This window comes from Telmatherina bonti (genome assembly GCF_933228915.1).
Source record: "Telmatherina bonti genome assembly, chromosome: 20".
Lineage (NCBI taxonomy): Eukaryota > Metazoa > Chordata > Actinopteri > Atheriniformes > Telmatherinidae > Telmatherina > Telmatherina bonti.
The window spans coordinates 18,839,105-18,854,249 of record NC_136618.1 but is presented as its reverse complement, the minus strand read 5'-3'; the positions used below and the strand labels follow the sequence as shown (position 1 = coordinate 18,854,249).

The 15,145-nt window shown below is 38.0% G+C and overlaps 1 protein-coding gene across 1 annotated transcript; it reads left to right on the top strand.

Moving 5' to 3' along the window:
• Positions 1-1,523: 1,523 nt before the first annotated feature.
• Positions 1,524-3,903, top strand: chst2b (carbohydrate (N-acetylglucosamine-6-O) sulfotransferase 2b). The gene has a single exon (XM_079259500.1). The coding sequence runs from the start codon at positions 2,070-2,072 to the stop codon at positions 3,465-3,467; it is 1,398 nt and encodes a 465-aa protein (XP_079115626.1). The 5' UTR covers positions 1,524-2,069; the 3' UTR covers positions 3,468-3,903.
• The last annotated feature ends 11,242 nt before the right edge of the window (positions 3,904-15,145 follow it).

The following is a 15,145-nucleotide window of genomic DNA, read 5'->3' as shown; positions in this document are numbered from 1 at the left end:
ACTGTAATCTCATGTGTCAACCAGACCAATGTCATCGGATTGTACAGAAGTCAGCTGTCTGACTTTTAAGAAGATAACAGGTGCATATATTATCTTAAGATCCTAAAATGTTTCAGAAAGGAAAAGATCTTAATTGCTTTTGAAACATTTTGTGGCTTTACAGCCCTTTTTATTTGACATTTTAGAAGAGCACGAGTCTGTGAATAGATTAAGAAGTGGTGTGTAGATCATGTGCGTTGGTGCTGTCAGTGAAGGCTTTGTGTGAGGAAAGTGGAGGAGTTGGAGTTCTTCCTCCAGCAGAGGGCAGTCTGCACAAAGCTTTGAGATGGAAAACACTCGCGTTGAATGGACACCTCAAAACGAGCATCTGGTGGACATCCACATATAAGCAGCACACACAGAACAACTAGTGAAAGTATTCATTTCAATAATCCAGAGTTTTTATCTCAGAATGTTGTCACATAAACTGTAATAATATAATAATTCTAGAAAAATAGCTATATTACAAATTCAAAATACATAAAATGAAGTAAACTAAAGTCACAATACAAAAAAAAGAAATCTCTAAACTCCTATATGGCCAGAACAGATTAAGAGATTTCTTTCTAGGGTCAAAAGACCTTTTCATTCATATCTTATTTCCCTTCACTTGTGTAAGGCTATAATCCCAAACAGGCAAGCCTCTTAGGCAAGATGATTTTCAATCTGCAGAACATGTGGTCTCCTCTGTTCAAACACACGGCTTCCCAGGACATTTGCCAGCTCCAGAGAAACAGCTGTCAGAAGTCACATTTCAGCTGACTCTCCCTGAGAGGAGCGTGTCCATCACTGCTTCATCCCATAAATCCAACGAGAAATCACCGTGTTCTTCACTCTTACTTTAAGTAAAAACAGCATTCTGTCAAAACAAAACCACATATTTAAGAGGCAATGCATCAAATATGAATATGATAGCCCGCTTGGTCCATTTAGGAACTTGATGTTACTGCATTATTATTTTTTCTTACAGATCAGGGTTGTTGTCCCAAATCAATCACTGCAGTCATGAATTGATCGAGGATGCAAATAGCAGGGAAGTAAAGCGATGACTTATAGGATGAAAACTTAGAACAAAAGGGTTTCACTTGCATCCGTGATGGTGATGATAAAAAAAAAGAGAGAAATATGCCTTTAAAGATCAGAACCAGTCGTGCAGAGCGCCTGTACTGGGGCACGGGTGTCCGAAATAAGGAAGTGGAGCGCGGGTACAAGAATGCAAACAGTGAGGTTGGACCCCTCAGAAACAACAACAGCGCCCACCGCCCACCATTTCTGCGCTGCTGAACGAGACTGACGCACCGACGCTCCAATCACGCAGCGCGTCGACGCCCGACGCACCAATATTCTCCCTCTGAAGGCGGATCTTTCTTCTTGCATTCTTAATAAAACGGTTCAGTTTGCGAGTTGGACGAGTCGAGGAGATGTACAGAGACACATCTTAAAGCTGTAACACAGGAAGGATTTATTTATTCCAGAAAGATTCCACCCAGGATCCATTAATCCATTATTAGACTGCGTTTTCCCTCCTTTTTAAAGAAATATTTATACAAAGATGCCGCGAATGGGGACTGCGCAGGGATGCCTACGCTGAACATGGACAAACAGGGCGTCTGTTACAATGAAGAAGGCTCCTTCCTTTTTGTTTTGAACGCAGGCCACCCAGAGAATCACGGCAACGCGCGGCGTGGACACCCTAAAGGTTCCGATCATCCACCGCTTCTATGAGGAACATTGCGCAGTGCAGTGGAAACTGTATATCCTGCTGTTGCTTTGGTGGTGAATATATTACCTAATCAGCTGGTACTGAACTGGGTATAAATTCCCAGCACAGCCGCACGCTTACACAAACAAACGCACGCATACACACACACACACACACACACACACACACACACACACACACACACACACACACACACACACACACACACACACACACACACACAGAGAGAGACAGAGCAAAGCGCGTTGGTGCATTGTAGATGTAAAGAGCTTTGTCCGGTGGTGAGAGCCACTCTCCGAGGGTACAGATGAGAGGCAAACAATATCACCCACCACCGAAGTTGATACCGCCTTGGGAGAAGGATGCTGGCTTCGGGAGGAAGCTTAAAACGTACAGGAATCATACCAAGATAATAGCACAGCCTGGGATCGTGATGAAAGTACTCCGCAGGAAGAGGATTGTGTTATTTATGGCCTATTTCTTGCTGCTGGTCCTCACCATGCTTAACTTGGCTAATTATAAATGGACTAAAGAACCACAGCAGTGTAACCATCAGATGAGGAGCACCACTTATCAGAGCAGATCAGACATTCGCTTCCTTTACAGGCCCTCTCTGGCTAAAAAGAGACAGCTTATTTATGTTCTGACCACCTGGAGGTCAGGCTCTTCCTTTTTCGGGGAGCTATTTAACCAAAATCCTGAAGTGTTCTTCTTATATGAGCCAATGTGGCACATCTGGCAGAAACTGTACCCAGGGGATGCTGTGTCTTTACAAGGTGCAGCTAGAGACATGCTAAGCTCCCTGTATCGCTGTGATCTATCTGTTTTTCAACTTTACAACAGCCCCGGAGGCAAGAATTTTACCTCTTTAGGACTATTTGGGGCCACCCTGAATAAAGTGGTGTGCTCCTATCCCCTCTGCTCAGCCTACAGGAAAGAGATAGTGGGGATGGTGGATGATAAGGTGTGTAAAAAGTGTCCCCCTCAAAGCCTTAGACTGTTGGAGGAGGAGTGCCTAAAATACAGCACCATAGTCATTAAAGGTGTCCGCATTCTGGACGTAAATGTCCTGGCCCCTCTCATGGAGGATCCATCTTTGGATTTAAAAGTGATACATTTGGTCAGAGACCCGCGTGCAGTTGCCAACTCCAGGATCAAATCCAGACATGGCCTGATAAGGGAGAATTTACAGGTGGTCCGCAGCAGGGACCCTAAACTTCGTCGAATCCCTTTTGTGGATCCTGGTCATAAAGCCAACAAGAAGGATGGCTCTGATTATCACTCCATTGGAGCCATGGAAGTGATTTGTGACCGCACCTCCAGGACTTTGAGGACTGCCTTAAGCCCACCCAGCTGGTTAAAGGGGAAGTACATGGTGGTGCGGTACGAGGATCTGGTTGAAAACCCAGTTAAGACCCTGAGAAACATCTACCGCTTTGCCAACCTCACCACCAACCAAGATATCGAGTCATTTGCACTAAACATGACCAGTGGCCCCAACTCCTCGTCTAAGCCATTTATAGTGTCCTCCAGGAATGCCACACAAGCTGCTAGCGCATGGAGAACAGTGCTGAGCATCCAGCAGATCAAACAAGTGGAAGACTACTGCCACCATGCCATGTCTGTTCTTGGGTACGAAAGGGTGAGAACAGCTGGGGAGGCCAAGGACTTGAGCAAATCATTACTGACACGCTCCAAATTATGAAAAAGCATCCTCACCACCAAAGACCTTTTAATTTAATGTTGATTTTGCATCCAGTGCCGTTTCTTCTTATCGTGGAATTAAAGCTTTACTTCCAGTGTTCAAGGAGCTCTAATGGCCACAATTGGAATGTATCCTGTTTTCAGTTGAGCTGCAGTAGTATTTGAAGGGGCCACCCTATTTTTTTCGTCTTTATATAACAAAACACTTGATGTTCGAAAATGCAAGGCCTGTGAACAATGACTTGAATGGTGAAGCAGCAGCTATGAAAAAACAAGCAACTGTACAATTCATGTATCTTATGATGACACTTAAAGTGGATGTTTTGGGATTATTTTTGAATGTTAAAGAAGAATATGTTACTTTTTTAGTCTCCATACTGTCTGTAAAGGTGGAAATAGTTGATAAATCATACAAAAAAAAAAAAAGAAAAGAAAAAGAAACTCATCCCAAATCTTTCTTTTTAAGATCTGGTTGAAGTCAGAGACAATCAATGAATTGGTTTGTTGATGTGCCATAGGTAGAGGTGTCATCAGAACAGCAGTTCTATTTCTAGATTTAAGAAAAAAAAAAAGGGAAATGTTTATTTTCCTTTCTTTTTTTAATTTTTGTCACCAAGTCCTTGTGGGATGATATCATGCACTGTGGAAATTGTCATAACTCTGGGACTGGAAAGTCTCTATCTCTCAGTGTCAGTGTGAGCAGTCTGTTCTACCATTTCAAATGTTTACAATTGCTTGGTCTTATGAAAAAACACATCTGAGAATATTGCATTGAGTAAAGTTCACAGTAAACAAACATGGTTTACGCTTCCTTGCTGAGCTACATGCGGCTTCTTTTAAATCTGAATCGTTGCAGTGGTCCTCTAAATGCATGAGGAAGAGTCACATGACTGTTCACAAAACAAATAACGCCTGTTTTCTGTTAAAGTTTTACATCCAGGATTGATTCGAAAAAAGAACAACAACAACAACAACAACACACAAAAAACACTTCATTCATGAGTTTGACAGCTGTTTTGGAAACATTTTACACATTTGCACCTCTGTGCTCAACCTCACTATGTGAGAACCACTGCATGTTCAGACATGTTACCACTTGCTATTTAACTTCAAGCATTACTTTGGAGTTTATCAAGTAAACATTCAACATTACTCATCTGAATTGAGGGGATGTAATCTAAAATTTGAAAAAAAAAAGGTTTTATTTATTTTTGGTGGTGTTATGAGACAAAACAATATAAATGGAATGTTCTGCAGCAGCATATCTAGCCAATTTTTGAGTGAAACACTGTTTCAGGCCCCTGTCTCTTTCTAAACCCCCCCCCCCCAAAAAAAAAAAAAAAGAAAAAGGGAGAAAAATGCAGTGTTCTGCTCGGCCAGTCGGTAATCAAAAATGGCCACAAGCAGGGCAGCTGCTCATTCTTTGTTTGATGCAAACTAAAAAAAGTGGCCACCAGGCAGGCTTTATGCTAATATGTCTACACTGATGTAAAGAGGGAAAAGCTGCAAATGAGTCATTTTCAGCAGTTCAGGAACAGCGTTTTCTGTGGGCAAGAATAACTTCATGGAACTTAATACACAGCAAACGTTACTGATTGCACAGATGGAAAAAAAAAAACAACTAAAAGTGCTGTATGCTTGTCTTGTTTACTTGCAGTTCTGCAAATGATTACCATCTGCAAATTAGTAACTATGGGATCCCATATATATATATATATATATATATATATATATATATATATATATATATATATATATATATTATATATATATATATATATATATATATATATATATATATATATATATATATATATATATATATATATATATATATATATTATATATATATATAAATCTTCAGTAACATTTAATGTAAATAATTTATTTACTATTAAACGCTCTGCTTTGTGGCAACACAAATTCAGAGAAACTTCAAATGGTACCAAGCTAAAAATGTATAAGTCTGGTAGGCTATAAAAAGAAACAGCTGAAGTAATTTGAGGTGTGATTTTCTGGGGTTTTCTGATTTAATCCAGCCCCACAAGCTGCATTTGATTGCTGGTGCCTAAATTCTGAATTTACATTTGAATGGCCTTCCTGAGTGACAGGCTTAAACCGAGAAGTTGTAAAAACCTTTGTTGAGCTGCATGGACTACATCAAAGGAAATTTAGTTGCTCGGCAGAACAATAAAATGCCCAGAATTGAAAAACAAAAAACAACAACCAAAAACCCCCCCAAAACACGGCGGAAATGCAACTTTTTTGGGACAAACTGTTTCTTATAAGGATCTTATAAGGATATAAGACTTTTAGCTTTTTGTCTCCCTGCTCAGAACAAAACTAGATTCATAACATCGCAGCTAAGAAAGCAGAACACTCTGCATATATGTGCTGCAACTGAGAATTAAAACAGTCTGTTTGCATTAATGCACCCATGCATTTGCGGCGTGAAAAGAAAAGTTTTCACTTCAAGGACAGTGGCTTTATTAAGGCAAGAAAAAAATGTCTGCATATTCACAAAGACTCACCTTCAAAGATTGCGTTTGTGCAATACACAGCCCCCCCCGCTTCTCTCATGAGAAAAGGCCCTGAAAGTAGAAATGATGCACTCAGTAAAACATTAAAGTGCAATCTATAATTAAAAAGTCAGAAGAAAGCTCACATGCTAATAATCTCTTTTCCAAATGCTGTGAAAATATTTAAGCATTTGGAAGTATTCTGGTTTGCTGCAGAGTGATAGGCAAGATGTAAAAAGGGGGAAGGGGGGGGGGGGTGTGGGGGTGTGTGTGGGGGGGGGTGTAATAAATTCAGTGGAATACATTTGAATCAGTTAAAAGGACTGTAGCAGAAAAACAGAGCAATAAAAGTTTAATAAGGGGCTGGGGAGAAGTGGAGCAAAGCTGGCACAAAAATACCATTTCAGCTGATTAAGAGAAATACTGTAGTCTTCGATCAGTGCATGTGTGATGAGTGGGTCCCTTTAAAGCGCGAAACCGACGCATTATGTAATCAAGTGGCATAAAGCTCCTCTGCATGTTATTAATGTGTGACTTAACAGATTGCATTTTTCCTGGTCAGGCTCCGTTTTAATTTGGCTGCAAGATAAAAAAAAAAGTACTTTCAACATCTCAATTTCAGCTATGAAAATACAGGAAACTGGAGCAAAGCGAGCCAAGATGATCACCAGCAGAGCAGCAGGAAGCGCACTGGCCTTTGTAATTTATTTTTTCCTCCCAAGTATGAGTGCTTCTTAGCATGCATGTCAGCACATGGGGGAAGCGTGACCTTTTGGGACCCACAGCAACTCTAACTCCCGCTCGATTGCTTTCAGATGCCCTGGCCAGTGACCCCATTCTCTTTGGGAGGTGGGACGTTAGCGTCATGTGCGGTGGGGGATGATCACACAGGGGGCTAGAAGAGTTCCCAGGAAAATTCAAGCCCTCATGACTTCTGATGGACCGGCGCCAAGACAGAAGTCTCCCTCCAGCAGGTCTTTCTTGTACACTTATGTGGAGTCCCCTTCTGTTGATGCAAGCATCTTAAGTAGTAACAACTTTTCTGTAACAAAGAAAACCTTTTTTTTACGAGGGACGGCTGCGAAAGAAATGAGTGGCAGAAGGTTAGGGATAAAAATAATTTTCTCACAATGTATAAAAATAGGTCAATGTCTTCGTTCTGGAAATCAGGTCAGTCAAGCACTTGATTGAAACCAGAGCCCCTGGTTTATAGATGTGTTAAAGGATTAGAGTGAGTGCTGAAAGAAACCATATGTTAATGGTCACAGAATCAAATCAACAGAGTCCTGGCTGCTTGATGATAAAAATTACACCCTATTATATACCTTCAAATGTCTCTAATCAGGCCAGACTTCAGTAGGCCGATGATGATCTCGTATCCTTTTTGTTACAGCCCTTTACAATGACATGTTGGGTTTCAGCTAAGAGTTCTGATAGTTATAATTAATAACCACTTTTCTCTAAGCGCTCATATGTTATTGTAATTGCACAAAACCCCACTTCACCAGTGTCACCCTTTCTGGACAAAACAACATTTGTACCACTGATGCTATTAATGTAGGGCTCTGAGATAACACACAAATGCACCATCCCCTGGCATAAGAACAAAACAAGAAGAAAACAATCTAATTTGGCATCAAGTCTTTGATCCTGGTTCTTTTTTCAATGATATTCCATGTGCAAGAGCTTGGAATTACAGACACTACTCTGCCACCTAATGAGATTTATTTATAAATGTCTTAGATGAAGAATAGAAAGAAAGAAAAAAGGACGGACGAGCAGAGGTTGAAAAGGGAAGAATAATGACTTTCTTGTGATGTGCAGAGAGAGCTGTCTCGCCTCTCCTACTGCTCCATGCTGGAATAATACTGGATAGGGGCTGTAACCATAACTGCTGGAGTTGCCTGCTAATCCAAAAAGGTGTCATATTATGTACGTGCGTGTGTGTGTGTGTGTGTGTGTGTGTGTGTGTGTGTGTGAAAAGATGCTGAGTCTGTGGGGGTTTCGAAGCTAAACTGCTGTTTCAGCCACCTTCACAGCAAGCATCACTCCCTCCCAGCACATCCCACATGTTTCCTCTTGCTGACCTTTCAACACTGGTGGAGAACATTCACTCAGTTTTCACTTTCAGTGCAACTATCATATCTAAAAGAACTCAACTGAATGTCACACGGTAAAAAAAAAAAAAAAAAAAAAAAAAAAAAAAAAAAAGATAAAATAAAAAATAAAATATATGTTCATAGTGCACAGGCAGAGACTTATACATGGCTGCTTTTTCTTTCTTTCTTTTGCATGCTTTTAGCAAATATGCATAAAAAATTTTTAAAAAAACCCAGCAAAATTTAATGAAATTTGGTTGGGTAGTGTTGAGCAAGCAAATGAACGTGTGACTTTAAATCTAAAAACTTAATTTTGATTTTTTTTCGTTTCCAAGTTTGATTTTTTTTAGTTGTATTGTCACTACTGATATTTCTTCTTTGTTCAGAACAGAACAGAACATAGCATAGCATAGCATAGCATAGCATAGCATAGCATAGCATAGCACAGTATAGCATAGCATAGCATAGCACAGTATAGAATTACACAACGCAACACAACACAATAGGATTAATATATTTTTTATTTACGATAACATTGTTGTGTTATACTAAAGGCACAGTTCTGTATTTGCATATCAATACTTTGATGAATGACAGAAAAGTATGCTGTAGAATATTGCTCCCAGAGCTGTTTTTTCTGTGTTTATTATTTATGTTTTTTTCATGCACTCTAAATCATAATTAACATCCAAATAAATCATTAATGACCTTTCATGCCCTTTATATGTTTTAGTAGGCAGACTGATGTTCAGTTTATTTGTAAAGTTATTCAAATGGAAATTATATTTTTGCCTTAACAAATATAAATCCATATGCTAGACACTCTCTCTGCTCCTCTTTGTTGGCCAGTTGTTTATTTCCTGCATTGTGTTGCTCTATTTCAAGATACATTTTGTATATTTTTTTCAGCCCTTTGAAGTTCTGTCTGGATTTAGTTTTGGGATATTTCCATCACATGTAGTGCATCATTCTACATTCAGTATTTAATTTCCAATTTTTTTTGCTCTTTCTAACTAGGGTGTAACAAAATACGTCTTTCATAATGAGTTATGTAACAGCCTACAATAAAGGTAGGAAATGGAGAAACAATTAGTCTAACATTTGAAAGCTTTCTTTCCTGAGCTTCTGAAAAGCTGCTGTGTCACTGATTTTATCAGGAAAAAAACTGGGATAAACCACTAAAGTGCCCGCTTTACTTTCTTGCCAAACCCTTTGTTGTACATTTCAAAACAATGATAACCACCAAAGAGAAGTGCAACATTTTCAGAACAGGAAGCCAGAAAAAACAAAAACAGAAGGCTTAACAACAGGACTGTTTAAAAGCAAACAAAGAAAAAAGACTATTTAGAAATAATAATAATAAAAGAAATACGTGTAGTTAAAATAACAGCACTTCCATGAACTACTTTGCTTCTGGCAAACTGGCTTATCATCACAAGGCGTACGATGTGAGGTAAGATATTTGCTGTATGTCTGAGGATTAAAACCTGATTCAAGTTGAGGCACATCTGATAAACTGATAGAGAAAATCTGTTTCAAAACACGATCAGAAAACCCTCTTTGTTTTTATTTAACTTGGATTTTGGGAACATTAGAAACATCTTGTCAAAAAACTGAAAAGGTGAGAAAGGAAGTTGTCGGCGCTTTTGCTTCTCAATGAAAGCAAAGCTTTGGAAATGTTTGGAAATAAAAAAAAAAAAAACTACCCAGTGAAGCTGCAACTGGTGCCATGCTGTCTAGCTTTCAATTGTGGTTGAAACGCTTCCTGTATCCAACATGGCTGACATACGTATATAATAGTCTAATTGAGATATTAAAACATACATGACTATCCACAGAGCCAAGTTTCAAGATCATGTGGGTTTTCCAGATACACACAATCCATAATGTCATTGCGATCATTGATTGGCAGCAGAAGAAAGCCTCTGTGGTCAGTGTAACCATCCCAAACAATGGCAATATCAGGAAAAAGAAACACGAAAAACTGGAAAAATACAAAGGACTCAGAAAGTACTTGAGATGAATATCCACCTTTTTTCTTTTTTTTTTTTTTTCAAAAAACATCGTCTCTACAATTCTTTCAGTTTTTAGTTTTCTTGAGGATGGACTGTATTCTTGTGTGTAAGTCATCTTGTTCTTCAACGACATGTCCCAACCTTTAAACACAGCTCTTTCATAGGATGTGTAGGCATTGATTCAGTTTTGATTGGATAATGAATGTGTTCAAATTAAAGACAGTAAAATCAAAAACTGAGCTGTACAAATGTAAAGCTTATTCTTGAGGATTATGTTTGTAATACTGACAAAAACGAGTTAGAACTGCTTTAATATATTAATATTTTGCAATGATTTGACCTTTTTTTTTCAAGAAATCTGCTCTGGGCCAAACAGAATTAAGAAGGTGCTGCCCCAAGCCATATAGCTAAATAAGTACTGCCAAGCAGAAACTTTAACCAGCACGTATACCACCATAATCTCTTGCACCTCCAATGCTTACATGTCATTTTGCTTCCCAGTTGGCCCAATGCCTTTCCTTTACTTTTGTGTAGTCCTGCTTCTAAGTAATCCTATAAAATGCTGGTAAATGTGGGTAAGCCATCCCTGTTATACATCAACACCACATTACTTACACATGGGTGGCCTTCAGGATACCAGATTTAAACAAAAACACCTGTTGCCAGCCTCTAACATTACGGTGTGCGGCTCACTTCAGCGGCAAACATCAGACAGGCTTTGATGTCGGCCAAAATGAGTGCTTAGGAGTAAAATGTTGGTTTTAATGAGGCCTGCAGCCAGGCTGACAAGGAAATTTTAGGGAAAACAGCAGTATGGACTCAGGATGGGACACCTGTAAGCCAAATGGGAGCTAAACTACCTGGCAGCATGGCTTCACTGGTTCACTTCAAAGCTTTTTTTTTTACGATATGGATGTTTCCCACGACCAACAGGAAACACCATTCAGGAGGCTTTCACTTCATTTACAGCTTCACTCATCCTCTCAAATAGTTTCTGTTGTTTCTTTACTGGGAAATGAAATAAAATGAAAACTATACACAAACAACAAACAATAAACGCATACACGTCCACTGAAAACTAAATTCACCCACTATGTCGGCCTTTAACTATAGCCACAAGGTATAGTTACAATTAGTGTAGTTACCATGGTTACACATATTTCAACATGTTGAAACATAAGCAAATGTGTTGAATGCTGGAAATGCTCTGGATTCTGCATGTTTTAGCCCTCCGACAATCTCAGGAGACACAGAAGAGACTGTGAGGTGACAACATGTGAAACTGCTTGACAAGAGAAGTTTTCACTTCTTTTCATTTAATCTAAACAACTGTTCAGTAAATATAGTGCTAACTGTGTGACACTTCTGAAAATAAAGGTTTTTCTTTTCCTAAGATATATATGTGGCACTGTGGCCTCACAGCATATATATATATATATATATATATATATATATATATATATATATATATATATATATATATATATATATATATATATATATATATATATATATATATATATATATATATATATATATATATATATATATATATATATGTATATATATAAAACAGCTTCTTCTGGGAGAAGGTAAAATCAAGGTTCTCAGAGCCTGCAGAGTCATAATAAACAATTTTTTGGAAAAAGACAGGCATCAGGAAGGGTGAACATCATAATTAGATTAGTCATATCTCAGTGAGTTTAACCAAACTGCTGCTTGGCTTCAAGCAGAGCTTGATTCTTTTAAATTATTGTTAGTAAAAAAAAAAAAAAAAGAAAAGAAAAACAAAAAAACATTTAAAAAAAAAAACAGTATGTAAATCTAAACTCTCTTGTAATGAGATCACAGTAAATGTGTTAGGTGGAAATGCAAAGTCTGTCGTTTTTTTCAAAACTTGGCAGTCAATCGTGTCTATTTCACACCACTGTGTGCAAAATGTTAGTGGCAAGAATATCATGTTGTCAGGAGGCATTTCAGAAGCAGGGACATGGAGATGTGTTAATACCACAAGGAACAATGCGGAGGCACATAATTGTTTCATTGTTTCAAGACCAGAGCTAAATGTTAAATGACTGCAAAGACACAAATGATTTTCTAAAGACATGTAAAATGTTCTGACAGAAAAGGGCAGAAAGGACATGTAAATCAGTCTGAAGCAATACAGACTCAGATCATCAGAAATTCACATAAAAATATACAAAGTGAACACAAAAAAATGAAAGTGGATAAGAGGGAAAAATGAACAGAAAGAAACTGACAGACACTCAAAAAGTGATGCAGACAGACACTGAAAAACCACAGACTGTAAAAGCAAAGACGCAACTATGGACCTTAAAGATACACAAAACAACCTGAAATCCAATGAGATAGTCAATGAGCGACAGTGGTTCAGGTGGTAGAGTGTGCTGTCCACTGACAATGAAGGTTGGTGAGTTTTATCCCAGTTTCCCAGCAATCTGCTGTCGTGTCCTTGGGCAAAACGCTTCAACCTCCTTGCCTCCAGTGTGAGCATCGCTGGTGTATGAATGTTTCGGTGGTGGTCGGAGAGGCCATAGGTGCACATTGGCTGCCATGTTACCTTCAGTCTGCCCCTCTGACAGCTGTGGCTGCAGATGTAATGTACCATCACCAAGTAAGAATTTGAAGTGGATGAAAAATGGAGAAATGTCAGCACTTTGGGTGCCGTTCGCAATATAAATGTAATGCAATATTATTCTAGAGTCACGTACTCAATCCGTCTTGAGATCTGAAACCAAAAACACAGATGTGGAGAGAAATACAAACAAATTCTAAAGAATCACAAGCACACAAGATTCATTCATTCATTAATTCATTATTCTAACCGCCTAATCCGATGAAGGATCGCGGAGAAGCAGGAGCCTATCCCAGCAGTCTTTGGGAAAAAGGCAGGGTAGACGACTGCTCGCCAGTCCATCGTAGGGGCACACAAGATTATGAACAGGAAATTTAAAGTGTTTAAAAATAAGCAAAATACAACAGATGCAGAGTAACAGCAAGCAAAAACACAAACAAACAAACAAAAAAAACCCCATAAGCAACAGATATGACACAAAAGCAACCTCATAAAGCCACTGTGGGTCTTAGTGTGTCTCAGTGTTGCTCTTTTACATCGGACAAATTGGCAGTCTCACAGTCCGTGCAGGAACTGTCTTATAATCTGTCCATGAACATGGTTTATATGTTTTTTTTTTAAATAGACTGAAAATTACAAAAATGTACTTTTATCCTGCAGTCTGCATCAGACAGCTTTGCAAAGTCCAAACAGTAAAATGATGTGTCCTGTAATAATCACTGGTCCAAGTCATGAGTCCAGGAAGTGGTGAAATTAGATTAGTTTGAAGTTAATGCAATCCTCGTGAAATTCCACTATAGGCCGCATTCATTTTCTTACCAAGTTTGAGAAAACCACTTCGCTTTTCAGTACACAGTAATATCAACAGCAGTAATTTAGATCTTTTACAAAATAAAGTTACTCACATGTAGAGTGCAGAATTAAGATTTTTCAGATTTTTTTTGAGTTTTCTCCAATTTTTCACAATTTTTCTGAAGCAACTCCCTTTTTTAAAAAAAAATCTTTGGTACTGTATTTTAGGTCTGTGTTTTTTTTCTTGTAACCAAAGTCTGAAAAACATTTTTCCCCTCTGTATTTTTTTGTGATGACCATTTTGCAGGAAAACATCCCCCCAGCATGAGGCTGCCACCACCATGTTTGACTCTGGGGATAGTATCAATCAGGTGACACTCAGGGCCTAGTTCCACACATGCTGTTGGGGAATTGACCTGCAACCAAGAAGATCAATCTTTGTTTTGTCACAGCAGAAGAACTGGCTTCTTACTGTTTGAGAGTCATTGGAAAGCCTCTGGAAAATTCCCAGCAGGCTGTCATGTATCTTTAAATGAAGAATGGCTTCCATCTAGTCAGTACTACAAACACCCACAAAGCCGTTCTTGCATCCTTTTCCAAATTCTTGGTTTGATACAATCCTGCATCGCAGATCTATCTCACAGTTGTGAACCAGTTTAATTACATTTAGTGCATTTGGTTCAGCACAGGTGGTCTTTTGTCAAGTTGTAAAAACATCTCAAGGACCACTGATCAATGCGGGAGGCACCACAGTGTCAGAAATAACTAGAATATAATATAACAACCACTAAAACATGTATACAATTACAATGCAGCTTGCTGTGACTTGGGTTAGCTTATATATATATATATATATATATATATATATATATATATATATATATATATATATATATATATATATATATATATATATATATATATATATAAATATATATATATATAAATATATATATATATATATATATATATATATATATATATATATATATATATATATATATATATATATATATATATACATATATATATATATATATATATATATATATATATATATATATACATAAGAAGTGTAAACTGGTCGACATGGTCAGTGCAAATGTAGAAAAAATGTTGTATGGACTTAGTTTATGTAAAGATAAAGCAGGCAACATTTCAGAAGTGTTGGTTTATGTGTGTGAGACATGCAAAACTTGTCTTAATCACCCATTTATCCTCATCAGTGTTAATTTTTTCTTTGTTTAGCTGCTCGATATGGACAGGAGTACAGTACAGGATTTGTGGATTTTTAATGGGATAGATGGCACTAGAGGAATAAATAAAGTGAGCATGAATGACAAATGCTCATTTGTGCAGAAACTATTTCAAGACTGTCAAGACTTCTAAAATATGCAGGTGCAAGCATTTTATGTATGTGCATGTTGTTCTGATACAACCACATAAAGAAAGCACACACATAGGTTATATGGTGCATAATTTCTAACAGGCCCATACTCCTGTGGCAACTCATTGATTTCATGTTTGTCCCACCATTCTGCTACATAAGGGTCTTTCTTCACAGTCCTTGTCATAAGCTTCTTTTTATCTCTTGAGGTTTTTATATACTATTGTGGAAAAAAGTCTGTCAATGACGAGGAGTCTGGTTCTGAAGTGAA

Excerpts from the sequence above, each read along its gene's own strand:
- chst2b (XM_079259500.1), top strand. The coding sequence starts at position 2,070 with ATGAGAGGCAAACAATATCACCCACCACCGAAGTTGATACCGCCTTGG.